This window comes from Barbus barbus, assembly GCF_936440315.1.
Source record: "Barbus barbus genome assembly, chromosome: 19".
Classification (NCBI taxonomy): Eukaryota; Metazoa; Chordata; class Actinopteri; order Cypriniformes; family Cyprinidae; genus Barbus; species Barbus barbus.
The window spans coordinates 26,070,313-26,091,134 of NC_136747.1; the positions used below are offsets into that span (position 1 = coordinate 26,070,313).

The window sequence follows — 20,822 nt, forward strand, 5'->3', positions numbered from 1 at the left end:
ACAATATTGCACTAGACAATAACACGACTATTCCAGATAAAATATGTTTATCATTTTTTATTGTTCATATTACGAGAAACAGTTATGTCAAGATGAATGAGTGTTGATCTATACAGCAAAGTCATCTTAAAGAGTAGTTAATAAGTATTAGGAGTATTAATAATAATATTGAGAACAGTGTTATTTTCCAAAGACATATATGGATACAAGGATTATACATGGAGGATCAGCCAATCACTTGGCTGCTTGCTGGACACAGATGGCATCACGTAGGTCAGTGATTGGATGGTTTAGCAATATGTTAACATCCCATACTCTGATCTCTAACGTTGCCTTTAATGCATTTTTTAAAAATCATATTTCAGCTGGACCAGAAAGACAATCCTTCCCTTTTTGAATGAACATGTCATCTTTATATATATATATATATATATATATATATACACACACACAGAGAGTAATTCCCAATGGATAATGATGATGATATTACATAAAAAACAAAGTTATAACTGGTATTAAAGGTTTTTAAAAAACACTACCAAATAGTACCTGGTAACCAAATAGTTTTCTGCACACTTTTCCCCCTCCCTTCCTTTCTGGAAAAGAAAAGGACTCTTTGTGGGGAGGGTCAAGAAAATGTAAAATAACCAAACTCTTCTGGTTAAAAAAAAATCAAAAACAAAACAGAATTGTATAGATGTTTTCACACATTCATCTCCTTCTTTAAATGTTCTCTTACATGCTCTTTCAACCAACCCTTCGCACACTCAAACACATACAAACATACACAAGCACAATAGAAAAATACATGATAAATGGCTAAAATGTAATGACAAAACAGAAACCATGAATAAAAAAAGTTCATTTAAGTGCCATCTCCCATAAACCATTAGCTTCTGTTTATCCTTCTCCCCTTTAGTGCAGTCTTCGCCACCTCTTTCCAACAGGTCTCGGCTGGTAGTGACAAACCAGTTGCACGTTTGCTTGAAATGTCAATCAGCAGGCCTGCAAAGCAGTGTCATAAAAGGCATTAAAACTTCATAAGAGCTTGCAAAGTCATACGGATTTGGAAGAACATGATTAATTTAAGTATTACTGTAAACCGGCATTTATGAGATATTTGGTGGTATTTGTCCTTATTTTCTTCTTTACCAGCATTTGTAACATTTATGAAATGTCTGAAATGGAATCATTTAAAAATATTATGTGCAAAATGATTACTAACAATTTTATTCATTAGAAGATGTTGAATGTTAAAATATAACTGAGGGTGGTGTATTTATGGGCAAGTTAAGTAGTCAATTATGACATTGCTTGCCTCTCAAGTCATTGGAAATTCTGAAGATCGCCACTTCAGACTGCCAAATTTCAATTTCAATTATGGTTTCTAAGTATTTATCAAAAATGAGTTCCCCTATGAAGAAAATGAATGGGATTTTTACTTCCGCAGCTTGACTGTTGAAATCCAAAGTAGCCAAAGGGACAGAATTGGGGCTGGGTATGGTACATTTCAATAGCTGCTAACTGAAAATAGCCACCATGACCGTTTAAGGCCTTTTGTGTGACACTGCAGAGCAAGTCTAAAGAAAGACAACTCATAAGAGTTCATGTGCTCCTCTTCCATCTGTCCTTTTCTCCTCAGTTTGCAAACCTGCTCTCCCATCCTGCCAGTCTGTATTTGGAAATCCTCCTCTGTCCCAAGGCAGTATTTTATTTCCTATCCAATTCGTGGTCCGTTTCTCCTCACCCCACCTTCTCGCTCTCATTCTCCTCAAGTTCCTCTACGAGTTCATGTGCTCCACCTGGATGGCAGAGGTGGAGACGGTGAGGCAGAGGTCTTTGTGGGCCGTCAGGTCGGCCACGGTGACCGGTTTGTACTGGATCTCTCCAGCTGACACGGTCTTGTACTGGTGCAGGTCGAAAGGGCAGGGTATTCCCTCTGTAACAGAGTAACTGGTTGGCGGGTTGGGTTGGTTCTGCACTTGTGCCGCTGTTCCCGCCCCGGCTGACGCAGCTCCGGCCCCCCTGCCTCGCCCGCGACCCCTGCCTGAGGGCTGAGCCGGATTCTGGCCCTGCTGGGCTTGCTGGGCAGCTACTGCAGCTGCTACTGTCAGAGGGTCGGGGTTGTGTTTTCGCATGTGTTTCATCAGGTACGTCTCCTAGAAAAGTAACACAATCAGAAAAATGTGTCAACATAAAGTAGGGTTGCGTGATAAATCATATTCTAGATTAGGCAAAATCGCTATTTGCCCACTGTTTCTTTTTCTCTGCATTTTAATTTGGCATTATCTTAAACTGGTAACAAGCCTCCACAAGCTGGCTGCGGTTGCCAGATTTCAAGAGTTTAAACCCCCCAATCAGAGCTGCTACAACATTCTGAAATGCGTAACATAGCTTAATGTCCTAAAAAAAACAACCAGCGAAAGCCAAACAAAATGTTCTCACATTTCTCTGGTCATAAACACGGTCTAATGCTAAGACAAAGGCACCATAATCCAAGTGGAAAGACAATTTTACATTAAAGGGGATATAACACACAGTTTCTGTTCATCTTGAGTACCTAAATAATACTACTGCATATCCTACATAACGCCGAAGAGTCTTTATTTTTATCACATTTATCAAAAATAGAGCTGTACCACTTTCCTCCAAATACTATCAAGATCCTGGAGGTATGCCGTGGGCGGAGCTAAATAGTCACACGCACGCCAAGCTTTTGACATCAACATAATTCCCTTAATGCTAGGTTCCTCGGGAATCTGAACAAGGTTATCTTTCCCTTACAACCAAAAACACACTTCTTTGGTGACATTGTTGATTTTGCGATCTAGAAACAAAATGACAATCCTTCTAGAGCAAGTGAAGCGCTGTACAGCGCTGCTGACGACTTCCGTAACCTGAATGAAGCACGTTGTTAAACTGTATGTTAAGAGTTTTCTTCTCATAGAAAACCATTATTAAGAAAACGCATCTGTGAAAAAAACAGCAAATATGTCAGTTAGTTGGGATATTCTGCTCAAATAAAAGTGTAATACATCCATTCTCTTTCACAGTCGTTTGCACCTTTTGCTGCGACTAAATCTGCAAGCAAACCATGCGTGTTGACATATTCTTGACTTGTGCTTATGTGCAATAATTCTGATGAATGACAAAAAAAAGACAAATAATCATGATTAAGAATTGTGCAAAATAATTGTGATTAAGTATCGTAATTATCAAATAGCCCTAACAGTATTATCTAAAACTTCCGACATCTCTAACAAACTCATATCTATAATTTTAGGTTAATAAAACAGGAGTTTGACAAGATTGAGGTATCATGGGTGGGATCTTACAGATGTGTAGGCGCGGTTGCAGAGGCCACAGGAGAAGAGTTTGGCGTGTTTCACCGTGTGTGTAGACAAGTGAACCTCTAAGCTGGTCGCATCTGTGTAGCCACGGTTGCAATTGTGACATTTATATGGCTTATCCTTGTTGTGCTGTCTTCGATGAGACTGAAAAAAACCAAACAAGTAAATGTCATGACGGTGGCCTTGATGATAATATTAACATGAAATCGACAAGCAGATTTTCAGCAGATTTATGGAGACAGCTACATGCTGGTAAATATTTATAATGGTCTGAATTAATAAACAACACTTACAAAAGTATGTCTGGCAATGATGTATGCAATTACAACTAAGTGTCAGTTATGGATGGGACTCAAAAATGTAATGCATTTAGTTCCCCAAGATAATTTCAGATTTTAACAGACAAATTGAACAGACCTTTGACAAACTCAATTTTTGCACAGTGTATGTTTGACAGTTTAATGACATAAATGCTTGCTAATATTTGGTCACTACTAACATTCAAAAGTTCAGAGTCGGTAAGTTTTTACGGTAACACTTTACAATAAGGTTAATTAGTTAACAACATTAGTTAACATGAACTAAAACATGAACATAAAAGCATTCATAAATCAGCTGAAGATGGTCACCTGGAGGTTGGATAGTTGGGTAAAAGATTTCTCACATCCGGGATGGGAACACTTGTATGGTCGATCACCAGTATGAATCCTTCAAAACAAATCAGAAGCTTTTCATTAGAACGTTTGACCTAAAGATCACTTGAATACATTCTGCAGTGTCTAAAATATGTTTCCAGGAAGCCTACACAATCCTCTCAACTACAGAATGACAGAAGACAGAGGAGAAGGTATAAAGGAAAAGGACAGCTGCTGTATATGGTTGGCTACTGATTCTGTCTGTCCCTGTCTGTTACCTGTTATGCTGCTGTAGGTGGCTGAGCTGTCTGAAGGTTTTCTGGCAGTAGGAGCAGGTGTAGGGTTTGGCGCCGCTGTGGATGCGGATGTGCTGCGCCAGGTAGCTGGAGTTGGCGAAGGATTTGGAGCAGTGAGGACACTTGTGCGGTTTGCCCTCTGTGTGGTTTCTAACAAGGGATGAAGGGAAGGGGATGAAAAGAGAGAAACAAACAGAGAGATTTACCAGTGAATCAATAAACGAGCCCTACTTGGATCAAATCATGATCGTATCATCAAACATGTGGTAGGTTACATGCTTTTAGCAATGTGACGGTGCTCATTGTGGTGTCTGAGTTATGAAACACAGCACACAAAAACACAAGGCACTTCATCTTATCCTCTCTCATTCTCTCATTCTCTCTCTTACCAGCTTCCTTTCCCCTCCCTAACTATCGGGTTATATGAAACTAGCCAGAGCAGATGAAACAGACATGATGAAGATAAGCAGAGTAAGATGGAATTCAATTAAAGACTCATTCTTGTCCAACAGCATAGAAATGACATGGAAAGAAGAGAAAGAAGATATGACACAAGCCAGATAACGTAGAGAAGAAACACAGATAATACAGAAGCAAATGGAGACAAAATGACATGCTTTTAAACCTTCTAGCCTGCCAGGCTTCAATTAAAGTTTATTGCTGATAAATATAATTCCTATTAGTTTTTACGAACTAAAAATAACGCAGAATATTACATGACATTGCGTCAAAGAGCTAAACAATAGTGCTGCTTATTGACACACTGATTTTCCTTTTTATTTTGTCTTGTGGACTATACATATTTAAATATCTTAGGACAGTACTAACTAAAAACCATGCATCCATACTGTCAAATGTGCAATTTCAAAGGGACAAAAAAATGTAATCTGGTAATGTAATGTAATGTAATCTAAACTTTTCCTTATATCTTAATAAAAAAATGTGTAAAGAATTCAAAAACGTGACATGTTTGCCATGTTCTGATCATAAAGAGTAGTTTAAAACCACATTTAACTTCTACTTACGAGCAAAACTCTGCCTTTAAACTTGAAAGAAATAAAGATTTGCCAGTTATTGTGATAATCAATATCAACTGATATGAACAATTTTATCCTGACAATTTTTTTGACCATATCGCCCAGCCCTATGCAAAATTATTCTAAAATTGTATACTCCTGAAAACTCCCATAAAAGAGTATAGAAAAGTTTTGAATGAGTCTATAAACATACATATCATATAACCATATTTATATGTATAGATTAGTGCGGTCAAACGATTAATCGCATACAAAATTTACAAAAATCGCATACAAAAAGTTTTTGTTTGCATAATGTGTGTGTTCTGTGTATATTTATTATGTATATATAAATACACATATACAGTATATATATTTTTAAAATATTTATGTCTATATTTATATTAATCAAATGTATATTATAAATAAATATATTTAATATAAAAAAAATTCTGAAATATATACATGCATATGTGTATATTTATATATACATAATAAATATACACAGTACACATACATATATTATGTACACAAAAACATTTATTTTGGATGCGATTAATCATTTGACAGCACTAGTATCAATCAAAAGATTTCATGTACAAATGTTCTGTCAAAATACTGGGCAACACAATATTTTAAAATATTTTTTTTTAAATCTATTTAAAAACAACAGAGCTGCCTACACGGACCAAATATGCATAGAGTAAAAGATCGATCTTGAAGATTGATTAATTGGAAAAACAATATTTTACCCACACAAGAAAGCAGATTTAAAACATTAAATAAAAAAGCTTTGCAAGAATACAGTGCCACAAGAATGTCAACAGGACTCCAAAAGAAAGTCAGACATTGTGGTGTGAAATAAGACAAGCAGATGCATGTGATTAGCATGAGACAAAAACACCTGCGTCTATCTGCAGAGAGTATATTGTCCGGTTTTTCACTAGAAGTGTGTGCAAGCTCAAATGTCACCCCGTCAGGGTGGGAAAGGACAGGAAGGTAATCAAGAGAAAGAGAGAATGGAAAAAGGAAAGATAAACATGCTTATCCGAAACGAAAACACAACTAAGGGTGTGTTAGTTGACGAGCACTTTTTTAGTCAAATAAAAAGCTGGCTGCGTTTTGTTACAAATTGCAGCCGAGGGCATATTTTGTTGCTATAACAACAGCTGCAATGGTAGCCTAGCGCTGTGTGCTTCATAAATGTTGAGAGAGTCAAATGTTGGCTCTTGAAGTTAACGGCAAGGGTAATGTTGGTTCACAACGACGTTTGTGGGTGCGCGACATTATACGGGGAAGAAAAAACAGTATGGTGCTTACAACAATTTAGTCAAGGAGCTCCGGTTGGATGATACACGGTTTTGTGGCATATTTTAGAATAGATAGAGCTTTGTGCTCTGAAACTAATATGATCTGTCTACCGGCTATGTTCTCCATTTTTTTTTTTTTTTGGTGTTATGGAAATGACGCGCCACTTGCTTGTCATTGGTCAGCTGTCAAAAAGTGCTTGACGTAATGTGATTTTTCTCATCTTGACAAGATGCTCTGAGCTGCTGAAAAACACTGATTCAAGTGTAGCAGTGCATCCTTTGGTAAGTCACACACACACATGCGTACCGTGTATGCTGCTGTAGGTGGCTGAGCTGTCTGAAGGTTTTCTGGCAGTAGGAGCAGGTGTAGGGTTTGGCGCCGCTGTGGATGCGGATGTGCTGCGCCAGGTAGCTGGAGTTGGCGAAGGATTTGGAGCAGTGAGGACACTTGTGGGGCTTCGCCTCTGTGTGAGACTTGGCATGAATTTGCATGTCTGATTTGTTGAAAAACGTCAACGCACACATTCGGCACCTACAGAGAAAAATGTGCATTTGCATTCGAAATACTCAGAAAAAATCATTAAAAAACCCCCCACTAAAACAGCCTTGAGAAATGTCACAATGTATCTCATGAATTCCATTTGCATTCCATTTATCATCTTTATAGACGCTACCTTTTGTAAGGTGGCAGAAATGTCATGCAATTAAACTTAAAAGTTCAAATAAAGGCACGAATACACATTCAAATAGTTTCAGTGTGTTGCAGTGTTTAATGCACACTAAAATTAACCAAGCCTGCAAATATTTAAGAAAATGGCTATTTATTTCTTAAAGGGATAGCTCACCAAAAAAATGAAAATTCTGTCATTAATTACTCACCCTCATGTCGTTCCAAATCTGTAAGACCTTCTTCTTTCTTTGAGTTCTTCGGAACGCAAATTAAGATATTTTTGATGAATTCCGAGAGCTCTCTGACCCTCCCATAGACAACAAGGATCTTTACACGATCAAGGTTCATAAACAAAGCAAGGACATCGTTAAAATAATCCATGTGACATCAGTGGTTCAACCGTAATTTTTCAAAGCTACGAGAATAATTTTTGTGTGCAAAGAAAACAAAAATAATGACTTTATTCAACAATTCATCTCCTCACACTAGTGCCATTTTGGAGAGCATCACAACGTATGCACGTGCTTTGATCTAAACGTTGTTTACGTTCAGTGGATATTCTCCACAATGGCGCTGTAGGGTGACGCGGAGGAGATGAATTGTTGAATAAAGTCGTTTTTTTTTTTTCTTTGCACACAAAAAGTATTCTCATAGATCTTGTAAGGACCTTAGCTGTCCATGGAGGGTCAGAGAGCTCTCAGATTCCATCAGAAATATCTTAAATTGTGTTTTGAAGATGAATGAAGGTCTTACGGGTTTGGAATGACACGAGGGTGAGTAATTAATGACAGAATGTTCATTTTTGGATGAACAATCCCTTTAAAGGAACACTCCACTTTTTTTGAAAATAGGCTCATTTTACAATTCCCCGAGAGTTAAACAGTTGAGTTTTACCATTTTTGAATCCATTCAGCCAATCTCCGGGTCTGGCGGTACCACTTTTAGCTTAGCTTAGCATAGATCATTGAATCAGATTAGATCATTAGCATCTCGCTCAGAAATGACCAAAGAGTTTCGATAATTTTCCTATTTAAAGCTTGACTCTTCTGTAGTTACATCTAAAGTTAACTCTTTAGTCATTTTTGATGACCAAATGCTAATGGTCTAATCCGATTCAATGATCTATGCTAAGCTAAAAGTGCTACCGCCAGACACAGAGATCGGCTGAATGGATTCAAAAACAGTAAAACTCAACTGTTTAACTCTTGGGGAGTTGTAAAATGAGCCTATTTCCAAAAAAAAGTGGAGTGTTCCTTTAAGTTATAATATGCACCTGTATGACTTGTTCCCATCTTTGCCTGGATGATCATCCTCATCATTGGAAAGGTCATATGGGTCACTCGTGTTGTGCTGTAAAAGCAAAAAAATTCAGTGAGCATCTTAATACAGGCAAACTTTTACTTTTGCATCAGCCAACACCTTTAGTACAATAGACAATTTAGGGAAACAATAAAACTAAATTAACAAAGTGTCTCAATTTGGTTTACCTCTCTCTATTTTAAGATCTTTAAAAATGTTACCCCTTTTCTAAATTGGCTTATCAGTGACGGCTTGTTTGGACAATAACACAGACCTGCATCTTGAAAAAAAACATCTGTCGATTACCAATAAAGTCCTAATATTACCTAATCTGATGATGCTGAGATTAAAAATATCAATAAAAACTTTCCATCATGTACATTTTTGTTCACAAATTAAGAATTAATTATTTGAAATTACTTATGTGTAATATGAATCAGCTTAAGTAGATTTAATAATTTAATGACAAACAGAAGTTTTTAAAACGTACCATTTAACTTGCAATCTGCAATGGAGTGGAAAAATATGCACAAATACATTGAATTTAATTTCAATGAACTTTACATAAACACATGTTCATAAATAAATCGTCTTTTTTGCCACAAAATCTGCATCATGTTTGCATTTTCTTCTGTCACTGGCTGGAATTCTAAGCTTGAAAGCATGATTAGGCATAAAATAATGTCATACATGTGAAAGTTGGCTGATTTTGACAAATCAATTTCTTCATATGGTTACCAAAAGCTACAACTCTACAAAATGCATAATATTTAGTGAGAAAGTGTGACATGCTCGAGCAAAACAAGAACTGAATTTGGAAACAGCACCATTCACAACAGTGAATATGATGCAGGGCAGTGTAACATAAACATAAAGGTAAAATGATGACGTCTCACCTGTCCCCCAGCAGCCAGGTGTGCAAGAATCAGCGCATCACTTCCTGTGGCGAGTGCATGGGCTGAAACGGGACCTGCCCTTGGCATCATGGACTTCTTCTTTCTGCCCCGCTTTGAGGGAAGTGGCATGACTACAGCGGGTTGAATACTACCGTCCTCTTTCTTGTCTGTTTGTGTCAGCGGGGTAAAAACAGAGTAATATAATATTATGAAACATAATCTGCATTATTTCTTCCTGCAACTCTGCATTCAGAGGATAAAGGCAATGAGTTTTAAACTTTGCTGTCTTCAAAAAAAATGTCTGAAATTTAAAGGTCTGACATCAAATCCTTCACACTGACATTGATTAACAATTATTTAGTAAACATTTCAGTTAAAACAGACATAAATGTGCACTAAAACCTAAATATGCATTTGAAACATTGTAATGACCCAATTTTAAAGGTGCACTATGTAATATTGACAGCTAACGGTTGAAATGGGTACTGCAGTCCAAATTCAAAATATGAGAGATATTTGTTTATCCCGACCCCTCCCTTCTCACACTCAATGCTCAAATGGGTTGCCAGATTGTGAACACGCCACAGGAATGAGAACAAATGACAATGGAACTGTACATTGTTGAGTTGATTTATCTGCGTTTAATATTCCTCTATTCATAGAGCCGTTTAGATGGATGCTGAAGCTTTTTAGGTCGGGTAGAAACTGCGATTTCTGACCCAATTCGTTTGCTGGTCTTCATGGCTGCAATACGCAGTGTTTTCCATCAACTGGCAACCCGGGGTGTTGAAATACTATTGGGTAAATTGGCAGTGTGCGGAATCACACAGACCAAAACAAAAACAGACATTCCGACACGGAACCCACATTTCAAAGTCAAATAACTGACTGTAGCGTTATTTTTCAAAGAAATAAGTGTATGTGAACATGTTTCCTAAATATCTGCAAACATATTATAGCATGTTTATGCGTTAGTAGAGTCAAATAAATTACATACAGCACCTTTAAAAGACAAACCATTTTGGTTTCCAAATGACTAATCTTATATGTCTGACCCAAATTTAAAGCCAAATGACTGTATTAAATGAAATAATTTCGTTCTTATTTGAATTTTTTTAAATAACCAAAATCTAATCCAAGCAAGAACTGCTATTTCAAGCCAACAGATACCAAATGTAATAATGTGTTATTTGACTGCATAAGTGTTTTAGTGATGTGAGTGTGATTGACTGCAGGTTTCTGGTAGAGATGTACACGTGCTATTATACTTACAGTGGCTGTGGAGATAGAGGGAAGGGGGCCGGACAGCCTCTGACAGAAAAGAGCAGAACATTCTCAACATATAGAGCTCGCTGTCCCTCTCTCAGTTCATCCATCATCCATCCCTTCTCGCTACCTCCCACAGTCACTCTCACTTTCACTTCCTACAGCTTCTTTGGCTCTCAGACTGGCTGAGTAAACAAGCATGTGTGTGTGTGTCGGGTGCTTATACAGTGAAAGTGACATGAAAAACAATTATGAGAATAATCAATATTCTGCGATGTGTGGTGTATTATCTGTTGCTATATAAGAAGGAAATGCTCAATCAAACACATGCTCTTAATATTATGACTAAGGCCACCATTAATTATTTGTGACTAAGAAATGTCTATATAACTGTCACTATTCACTGTGTAAAAATGGAGAGCTATGAATTTTGCATGATAACAGGAACATTGTTTTAAAGTAACTGCAAGAAAATAAATGTTTTTTTTGGCTGCAGTGGACGTTATACTTTTATTCAGCAAGGATGTGTTAAACTGATCAAAAGTAACAGTAAAGACATTTATGATGTTATACAATTTTTCATTTTCAAATGAAGCTTTCTATTCATCAAAGAATTCTAAAAATAAAATATTTACCAATTTTCACAAAAATACGAAGCAGCACAACTGTTTTCAACATTGATAATAATCAGAAATGTTTCTTGAGCAGCAAATCAGCATATTAGAGTGATTTCTGAAGGATCATGTGACACTGAAGACTGGAGGAATGATGCTGAAAATTCAGATTTGATCTCAGAAATATAGTACATTTTACAATATATTCACATAGAAAACCATTATTTGAAACTAATAATATTTCACAATATTACTCTTTTTTGATCAAATAAATGCAGCCTTGTTGAGACCATTTTCGAAAACATTCAAATATCTTACAAATGTGTGTATACAGATAGATTCATAATTTTCTGATTAATTAATTCAAATGTAATGTTACTTATTGTAAAGTTCTATACAAAATATTCTTTGTTTTAACATTCTTACATTCTTCTTTTGGTTTTTACCATCATTATTGTTTACCATAAGTATGGAAGGTATAAACTGCAGCATGTTAAAAATGTGTATATTTTGGAAGGGTCAGAAAGGGGAGTAAAATAGTTTACCTGTGTTTGTTGGGTGTAAAGCGGACACAATCATGGTTGTTGTGGGTGGTCCAGAAACAAAAGACTGAGAAGAGGCAGGAGGAGTGACCAGTGCCCCTTGAGGAGTCGTGATCACTAACCCTGCTGAGAGGCAGAGGACAAACACATCAATTAAACAGATTCTGATAACCTCATTACATTAACATTTGATTTCTGAAGCTATATAAATGTAAGGGCTTAAATTCATCGATTCAATTCAAATACTCGATTTAAAAAAAAGAAGAAAAAAACCTTGATTGCATTTTGCCCATGTCGAGTAAGCGCCGAAATACCGGAAGTGGTGCATCCCACGAACAAGAATTCATGAAACGCATTATTTTACCATTTATCAAGGCTGCATGACATATTAATCTAATGACATATTAATTGTTCGATTCAATTAAATACATATGTGATGCAGGTTGAATATATGTGCTTTAATTATTTACATGCGTGTAGATTATGTACACTTTGTTCTGAAAAGCGCGGTGTGCTGTGATTGGCCAGCTATCCAGTGCATTGTGATTGGCTGAATACCTCAAGCGTGTGATGGAAATGTTACGCCCCTTAGCATATTTGGAATATCTTCCATGGCAGAGACGGCAACAATACTACAGAGGGAATAAAAGTTACGCCTTCTTTCTTTGCATTTACATTTGGGCGGTGTTATGCATATTTTCCAACACAGTAACTTAGATTTGTGGGGGCGTGTTTAAATGGACAGCATTTATTTAAAAAAGAAATTGTGTTACAATATACAATGCAATTCAAAAGTTTGGGGTCAGTACATTTTTTTCTTTCTTTTTTTTAAGAAATTAATACTTTTATTCATGAGGGATGTGTTAAATGAATAAGAAGTCATAGTAAAGACTTATATTGTTAGAAAATATTTCTATTTCAAACCCCCAACTGCTCCCCGGGCACTGCAGCATTGGCTGCCCACTGCTCCGGGTGTGTGTTCACGGTGCGTGTGTGTGCATGTGTTTGTTTGTTCACTACTCACTGTTGTGTGTGTGCACTTGGATGGGTTAAATGCAGAGCACAAATTCCAAGTATGGGTCACCATACTTGCCCACACGTCACGTCCTTTCTTTTCCTCTTTTTAACTTTGTATTCATCAAAGAATCAAAGAAAAAAGTATCACATGTTCCAAGAAACAATATGAAGCAGCACAACAGTTTCAACATTCATAATAAATCAGCATATTAGAATGATTTTTGAAGGATCATGTGACACTGAAGACTGGAGTAATGATGCTGGAAATTCAGCGCTGCGTCACAGAAATAAATTATATTTTAAAGTATATTAAAATAGGAAACCAATATTAGAAATTGCAATAAGATTTCACAATATTACTGTTTTTTCAGTATTTTTGATCGAATAATTACAGCCTTGATGAGCAGAAGAGACTCATTTAAAAGACATTAAAAATCTTACTTTAAAGATCCCAAACTTTTCAGTGGCAGTGTACATATACACGGCACGCACACACACACACACATATATATATATACGTGGAATACCCACCTGCTGTCATGATGCCAGTAGTCGGGACAGGCACCACCGTGATGTTCTGAGACGTGTGAGGTGGGTGCAGGTGCGCTCCCATGCCAGATATTTGCCCCCCTGCTGTCCCGCTCGCTCCTCCTCCTCCACCCTCCTGTTTCGGCACCCTCCCAACGGTTCCCGTGTCCATGGCGACCGAGCCCGGCACCGTCAGCACCGCCGTGGGGTAGTGCGCCGCGGACGAGTGCGGAAAAGCAGCGCCCTTGTCCGGCCCCAGCTGCTCTTTCATCTTATTCAGAAACATGGCGTTCTCAATCTAAATTCGCAAGGGGGAATGAATGGAAAAAAACATGGGGAAGGAGGAAAGAGAAAAGGAGGATGGATTGAGAGATAAACGCAGATGAAGGGTGAAGGGGAAGAAGGAGAGAGCAGCGAGGGAAAGGTTACTTTTTCTGTATGCTGGTGCAGGGCTTTCAGTGTGTAACTTTCACATGGATCAGTGCGAGGCTGGTGTTAGCCATCCTGAACTGGTATGCTTGTTTTTTTTTTTTTTGATTTACTAGATTGTGCTCTATAAGCATGGGGTGTCTGTTAAAGACACAAGGATGTACTGTACAAGAGAGTCCAATGATAAGTTGTCTACCTGTCCTTGCACTGTTGGAACGGGAGACCAAAAGTATGATGAGTTGAAATGGGAATCTTCCATTATTTCTGCAATTGAAAAGCAACATAACTTGTAAAACACCCACTCTGCCTCTGGCAACACTTGTGAAATGACACCTCGTCCTTATGTTTCTCCTGTTGCCTGTAGGTTTATTCACTCACTTGAACTGTACTGTATTCATGTTGGCACCCAAGTACCTTGCATAATATAAAAATGATTTTTTCCTAATATTTTCTATGAAACACCTGCCAAATATCATGCACCTTCATCCTTTTGACAGTTGTGATTTATTTCTTTGTAAGCAAAGAACTTTGGAGCATCTTGCAGGTGGATGTTTGGCAAAGAGGCGTGTTGGGTTAGGAATCACAATGCATGCACGACCCAATGTGTAAAACACAACTGACATGCATAAAATAAAAAATGCATGCATGCCAACTCAGCCTGCACAATACAGGAAAAAAACAACAACTTGAACCAGCCTAAGATTGTTTGCTGGTCTCTCAGTCTAGCCATCGGGTACTCTGCTGGTTTAACTTGTTGGCCAACTATAGTTCAACAGACTGACCAAATAAAACCTTTTAAAGTCGAGATGAAATGCAAGTGACCAATATTTTTTTGTTTTGTAACGCACATTGAAATTAGTGGTATTTCAGCATCATTATACACTTTTATGGTTTTTATTAGGGATATACTGAAATTTCAGCCGCTGGAAAATTGTATTTTTGGTTTTCAGCCGAAATAGAAAAACATATTTAGCACACAAGATGCACTCTCCCTTTAGCCATCGTCACAGCGCTTTGTGACGCTCCACTCAATATTGCACTCTGGCTTTCCACCAGGGTTGCCAGGTCTGCATAAGAAAGGTAGCTGAATGGCCAATCAAAAATAGCCCAATGACCATATCCCAAATATTAAAACTCCTGTACCTAACATGTATATTTCACAGTCACTGTTGAAAACCAATATATTGTAGTGATCATAAATAAATCAAGGGCTCCTTACTAGTGGCCCCCCTTCACAAAACCTAACATCTACTGCAGTTTTATCATTGGTAGAATATAAAATATTTCAGTACAAGCATTTTAGTCAAATATACTTTATGCAGCAACAGTTTAAAAGCAGCCTAATTCTGCAGGAAATCCACAGACTTGGCAACCCTGGTTCCACTCATGCTCAATGGAAAAGCAAAGTCCGCTCAAATAATGCACAAACAGGACATTTCTATGTAGTATACTTGTTCCTGTTTGCAATAGTGCTACTATGCTGTAACATGGGGTAGTACAGCTGATGATGCTACCCCTCTCGTGACGTTATGCTCTGCTCACACGCTATTATAATAATAGCTTTGCAGGACTATATACGTTATTTGGATAATTAGTCAAAAAAACGTTATATAAGTATCGAACTGATTGAAAATAATATAGTGATATTTATATATATTAATATATTTTCTGTCCAATTTTACTTTCAATAAAAGTGTGGTTATTAGCTTGTTTTTTTTTTTATTTAGCATCATTAAGATTACTGAGTTAAATTAAAAAGTCTTACCAAATTAATTTTTATTATGTAATAAAATAATAAATAATTATTATAAAGCATTTTCTGTTTCTGTTTTGGGTTTCGGCCAAGTGCATCCAGAATTTTCCAAGTACACAGTCGTGATTGCTGTCTAAATCCATTTATTCATCCACTGAGCAGCATTAAACAGTGTGTAAAAACACCTAAATGCCACTTCAGAAGTGCTTCTGTGCCACCTTTGAGGTTTAAATTTCCCATTAGGTTAAGTTAACTATAATAACCCTGGTCAAAATAGAAGACATGAATGAGAGATTGCAGGGGCGGGGTTAAAGTGGACTAAATGATTGGAGAAGTCCTGCATGTGTCACCAGAGAAAAGTGTCATTTTCACCCGAGGGTTGATATTTTGATTACACATAACAAACACATATACAGATGAACTGTTCACAATATAATCTGTAATATGCATTTAGAAAACAGATTTTAATTTCATGTCAACTTTAAACCAGCCAACAGACCATCCTGAACATACTGAGGCACCAGCAGAGCTTTTTTCCAGCAGTGCTAAATTAGTACAAATTTGAAAGAAATAACACTTATAAAAAGGGTGAAATAAAACATAACACTTTAATGTTATTTGGTTTTCTCTACACACAGTTTGTTGTCTGTTGCAACTGCACGGCGCATTATATAACGCACGAGAAATGCAGAACTTGCATCGAGATTCGCGCGCGCTATAAATAGGCATCAAAACAAAAGCATCGCCTCGCGATCCTGCCAAATCTGTCTGCGACTGCTGATCATAAAGAAACCAAAGCATATGTGGAGACTTCTGACATAGTCTTTCATTTCGTATGCACGCCTAAATAAAGTCAATGGAAGCGAAAACGTCGCGTTTTTATTCCTTTATAAGGGTTGCATGCGTGTTTTGATGCAATGACAGCTAATTTTGCACATTTCTATCTAATGGGACAATGTTAATAGCATATGCATGAGGAAAGGCACAAAACCATCCATTAATGATATCAGGGCTTCCTCAACCAGCCTCCATTAAAATGTCAGCTTTTGTTATGCACGCAAAGAAAGAAGCACTATCTAAAAGCTATGCAGCATGTAAACTTCCGCTTGCAAACAATAATGCCCCTATGCCTCCCTCACTCGCTCGGTTAGTCTCGCTGAAAAAATAAAAAAGAAAAAAAAGTCGAGGATAAAAAAAAAAAAAAAAAAAAACCGAAGAGAGAAAAAAAACGTCGACGCTAATGCGAGAGACGCAGCTTCATGCAGACTTCCGGCTGGCGAGACAGGGGGAGAAGCGCCCGCGTGAGTTGCTCAAATTTGGATAAAGAATTCACAATTGACTTATAACCCTGTGTTAATTACCGGTGCTGGCGATTCCCTTTCAACCCCCAGGGCTCCTCCGGGCCGGGACAGTTCGGAAACTTCGTCCAAATCCGCCCGAACCCCTTGGATTCACCGATTTTTTTTCCTCAATTTTTTTCTATTTTTTTCGCTCGCGAAGGGCTGTCCGACTCCGCTCGACTACACTTCCGGTGAATGAGGTCAAAATGATCGAACCGCTAAACTCACTTCCGCCATGTGAGGTCATGCATTTTTGTCCAAAAAACAAAATTCACCTATAAATGGATTTGTGTCCTTGTAATATATATTTGCTCAAAGCCATAAAGTGCATGCTATTCGCTTTATATTTAACTGTGAAATAAGAAATGTGAAAACGTCGCCAACTCTCATTTATATGAAATATGCGTGCCTTTTCAATTCTTGTAGATATGTTGCTTTAATACGGTGCATTTAATAGTTAGGGTTAGGTTTTTATTTTATGGCTTTATATTTAATAGATAATAAGTATCGCATTTTAGTTATCCTCTTTCCTACTACTCGTTTCACTTCTGTTTACGTTTTGTATAACCATTTCTTACTATGTGTAAGTTGTGGTTTTATAGCATGTGTTTGGCAGTGTTATTTGTAAGCATTACTGTCGTTTGATTTGCATGTGTTATTTATTTATATTTTAGTTAAATTATGTCTGAATTTATTATAAAAGTCTGCATATATAGTCATAGATTCAAGATTTTTATTCGTCACATGCACAATTATACAGAGTATAACCAGCAGAGAAATGTAGGTCAGGTCCGCTCCAAGGACAGTGCAATTATATAGAATACAAATATTAAGGAAAAGAAAGTAGAAAGAAATAAAATAAAAGATAAAAAATATAGATATAAATATAAATGTGCAGGGCAGTATGTTGTTGACTTAAATAGTAATAAAGAGGAATGTGCAAAAAAGTTGTACAGGTATTTAAATAGCAATATATTTAATATATAGTCTGCATAGGTCTTTTATTAATTTTTGGTTAATTTGAGTTATTTTAATACTTCAGCAAACTAAATGGAACTGAAGTGATATGTAAATTGAATTTATAAATGTATATGTGTACACTGCCCTCCAAAAGTTTGGAAACGCCCTAGAAAAGTGGGGTTTTGGACAATATTGGCATGAATCCTTTTTAATTTGTGATTAACATATTTTATTACATAAACAGTTTATACATAGAAAAAAAATGTAATTTTCGATTCATCAAAATATGCAATATTAGCAGCTATTACAGCTCTGCATAATCTGGGCATCCGAGCTGTTAGTTTATTCAAACATTGACTCTGAATTGGTAATCAGTTGTTGAAGCTACAGTATTGAGGTGTGCTGACCCAAAAATCTTTTAAAAACCAGTAACCAGGCATCAGAGCTGGCAAAGGGGCATGTCTGACTTTGACATGTATATGTCACCATTATTATGTTTTATTGCTGGTCTTCAATGATACTGTCAAGTTACTTTAATGTATTTGCACCAAAAAAGGATTTATGCTGATATCGTCCAAAACCACACTTTGCCAGGGGTGTTTCTGTGTGTGTGTGTGTGTGTGTGTGTGTGTGTATATGTGTGTGTGTGTGTGTGTGTGTGTGGTTGAACATACACATAGTTTTTTGTTTTTTTGTTGTTTGGCTTAGTGTTATGTTAGAATCATTATTATACTCGTACCTTTTGTTCTTTAATATTTAGGGCCCAAGCCAGTAAGGCGCAGGGCCCTATTGTTCTTCTAAGGATTATTAGGGCCCAAGCCAGTAAGGCGCAGGGCCCTATTGTTCTTCTAAGGATTATTATTTTTTTTTTTTTTATTTTTTTTTTTATTTTTTATTTCAATCATCCAGGCACTTTTGGGGGCCTTAACGTGCCCGAAAACTCTCGAAAATTGGCACGCACATTGGAACCTGCGGCCATTAGGACGCCGCTGAGGCTGGGACTCGGGCGTGGCACAGGGGCTCTACGGCGCCCCCTGGAAAATTGTCAGAAAACACGATGTATAGCTCACACATACTTGCACGTATTCATATGAAACTCGGTACACATATAGAACTCATTGAGCCGAACAACTTCCGCGCAGCATGTCTTAGGCTCCGCCCAACAGGAAGTCGGCTATTCAGGGCTGTTTAAAAAGCGCATGCTCTGGAATTTGATATACTCCTCTGAGGATTTCCATACGATTGCCACCAAACTCGGTGAACATGATCTCAAGACATTGGGGACGCTAAATTGCGAAGATATTTTTGATATGTCGAACGGTTTGCCCGTGGCGAGGCGATGAAGTTATGGTGAAAAATGAGACCCAGGAAATGCCTAATAACGTCCACATACATTGTATGATGTAGATCAAACTTCAGTGATTTGTTCGTTGTATGATGCCGATCGGATAGATGTGACTATTATGACTGAAAGTTATAGCGCCACCAACTGGCTGCAGGAAGTGTGTCGTTTTCAAAATGCTTTGAATTCAGCATCTTATTTTTACTCGATTTGCTTCAAACTTCACCAGAATAATGTCAAAACACGGCCGATGTAAAACTGTGAAGGGAATATTGATATCTAAAATTATGTTGCCATGGCAACGTGTCAAAGTTGAAAATTCGTTTCTGGTGATTTTGAGGCAGATAACATGTTTAGAATGTCATGAAACTCAACACACATATGAGTATTAATGATAGTTAGACACTGGAAAAAGCTCATAAACGGGCGTGGAAGAGGCACTCTATAGCGCCACCTTTTGTCAAAAATGGGGGGGTTAGTTTTAGCTACAGACACCAAACTCGGTACATAAATTGTTCTTATTAATCCGGACAACTTTCCAATTTACAATCATTAGCTACGACCAACAGGAAGTCGGCTATATTTATTTTAATGTGGGTTTTTTTAAAAAACAGGCTGTAAACAAATTCATACTCCTCCAAACAGAAACACGGAAATCACACCAAACATTTTTTCTCATGATGCCAAAATACTGAAGATGCTAAATTGCGGACGGATTTAGGATATCTTGAACGATGATTTAATGGCAATTTATTAAAGTTACAGTAAAAAAGAGAATTCTTTTTTTTTTTTTTTTTTTTTAAGAGCAGCTTCCAAACACTTCATAAAAAATTACATACACAGAACAATACAGTCTGACGATATGTGATTAATTTCATGAATTTACAATACACTATGCAGAGGAGAAAATTTTAAAACTATCAGAGCTGCTTCTGAGTGAGAGCTCCCTGTCACTGCAGCTGAGTGAGGGGTGGGGGTGGGGTGGGCTGTCAGTGACTGTGTGGATTGAGCCAGTGGGTGAGAGAGAGAAAGAGAGAGAGAGGGTCTGTTTTTTAAAATCTTAAAAAAATGCTTATAAATCATTAAAGATTTTGATAACACTTTATAATAAGGTCTCATTTCTTAACATTAGGAAATGCATTATTTAACGTGAACTAACAATGAAAAATATATTTTTACAGCATGTTAATTCTTCCATGATAGTATGAACTAACAAAGAACATTTTTTTTAAAAGCATTTATTAATCTTTTTAATGTTAGAAAAATAGTCATGTTCAAAAGATAAACTTTAAAATTTAATAATATATTAACACATTTTGGAATTAATATTGATCAACATTAAATGGTATATAATTATTAATGATTATATATATATATATATAATGATAGCTACAGACACCAAACTCGGTACATAAATTGTTCTTATTAATCCGGACAACTTTCTAATTTACAGTCATTAGCTATGACCAACAGGAAGTCGGCTATATTTATTTTAATGTGGTTTTTTTTTAAAAACGAGCTGTAAACAAATTCATACTCCTCCAAACAGAAACACGGAA

General features: G+C 37.0%; 1 protein-coding gene across 4 annotated transcripts; it reads right to left on the reverse strand.

Moving 5' to 3' along the window:
• Nucleotides 1-106: 106 nt before the first annotated feature.
• LOC306885413 (zinc finger protein 362-like) lies at nucleotides 107-17,772 on the reverse strand. 4 transcript variants are annotated; one of them, XR_013785534.1, is made up of 13 exons: nucleotides 16,983-17,772; nucleotides 14,065-14,132; nucleotides 13,443-13,737; nucleotides 11,898-12,020; nucleotides 10,745-10,783; nucleotides 9,473-9,639; nucleotides 8,551-8,627; nucleotides 6,915-7,139; nucleotides 4,264-4,431; nucleotides 3,980-4,058; nucleotides 3,336-3,494; nucleotides 1,443-2,159; nucleotides 107-1,005 (listed from the first exon to the last, which is right to left on the reverse strand). XR_013785534.1 is itself a non-coding variant. In XM_079441904.1 (12 exons), exons 2-12 carry the CDS (start codon nucleotides 14,125-14,127, stop codon nucleotides 1,782-1,784), a joined length of 1,770 nt encoding a protein of 589 aa, XP_079298030.1. In that variant the 5' UTR covers nucleotides 14,128-14,132; nucleotides 16,983-17,772; the 3' UTR covers nucleotides 107-1,781. The 4 variants fall into 4 exon arrangements, 3 of the variants coding, with proteins under 3 accessions (XP_079298030.1, XP_079298029.1, XP_079298031.1); XM_079441904.1 differs by having other exon boundaries at nucleotides 107-2,159; nucleotides 11,898-12,017; XM_079441903.1 differs by having other exon boundaries at nucleotides 107-2,159.
• Between the last annotated feature and the right edge of the window lie 3,050 nt (nucleotides 17,773-20,822).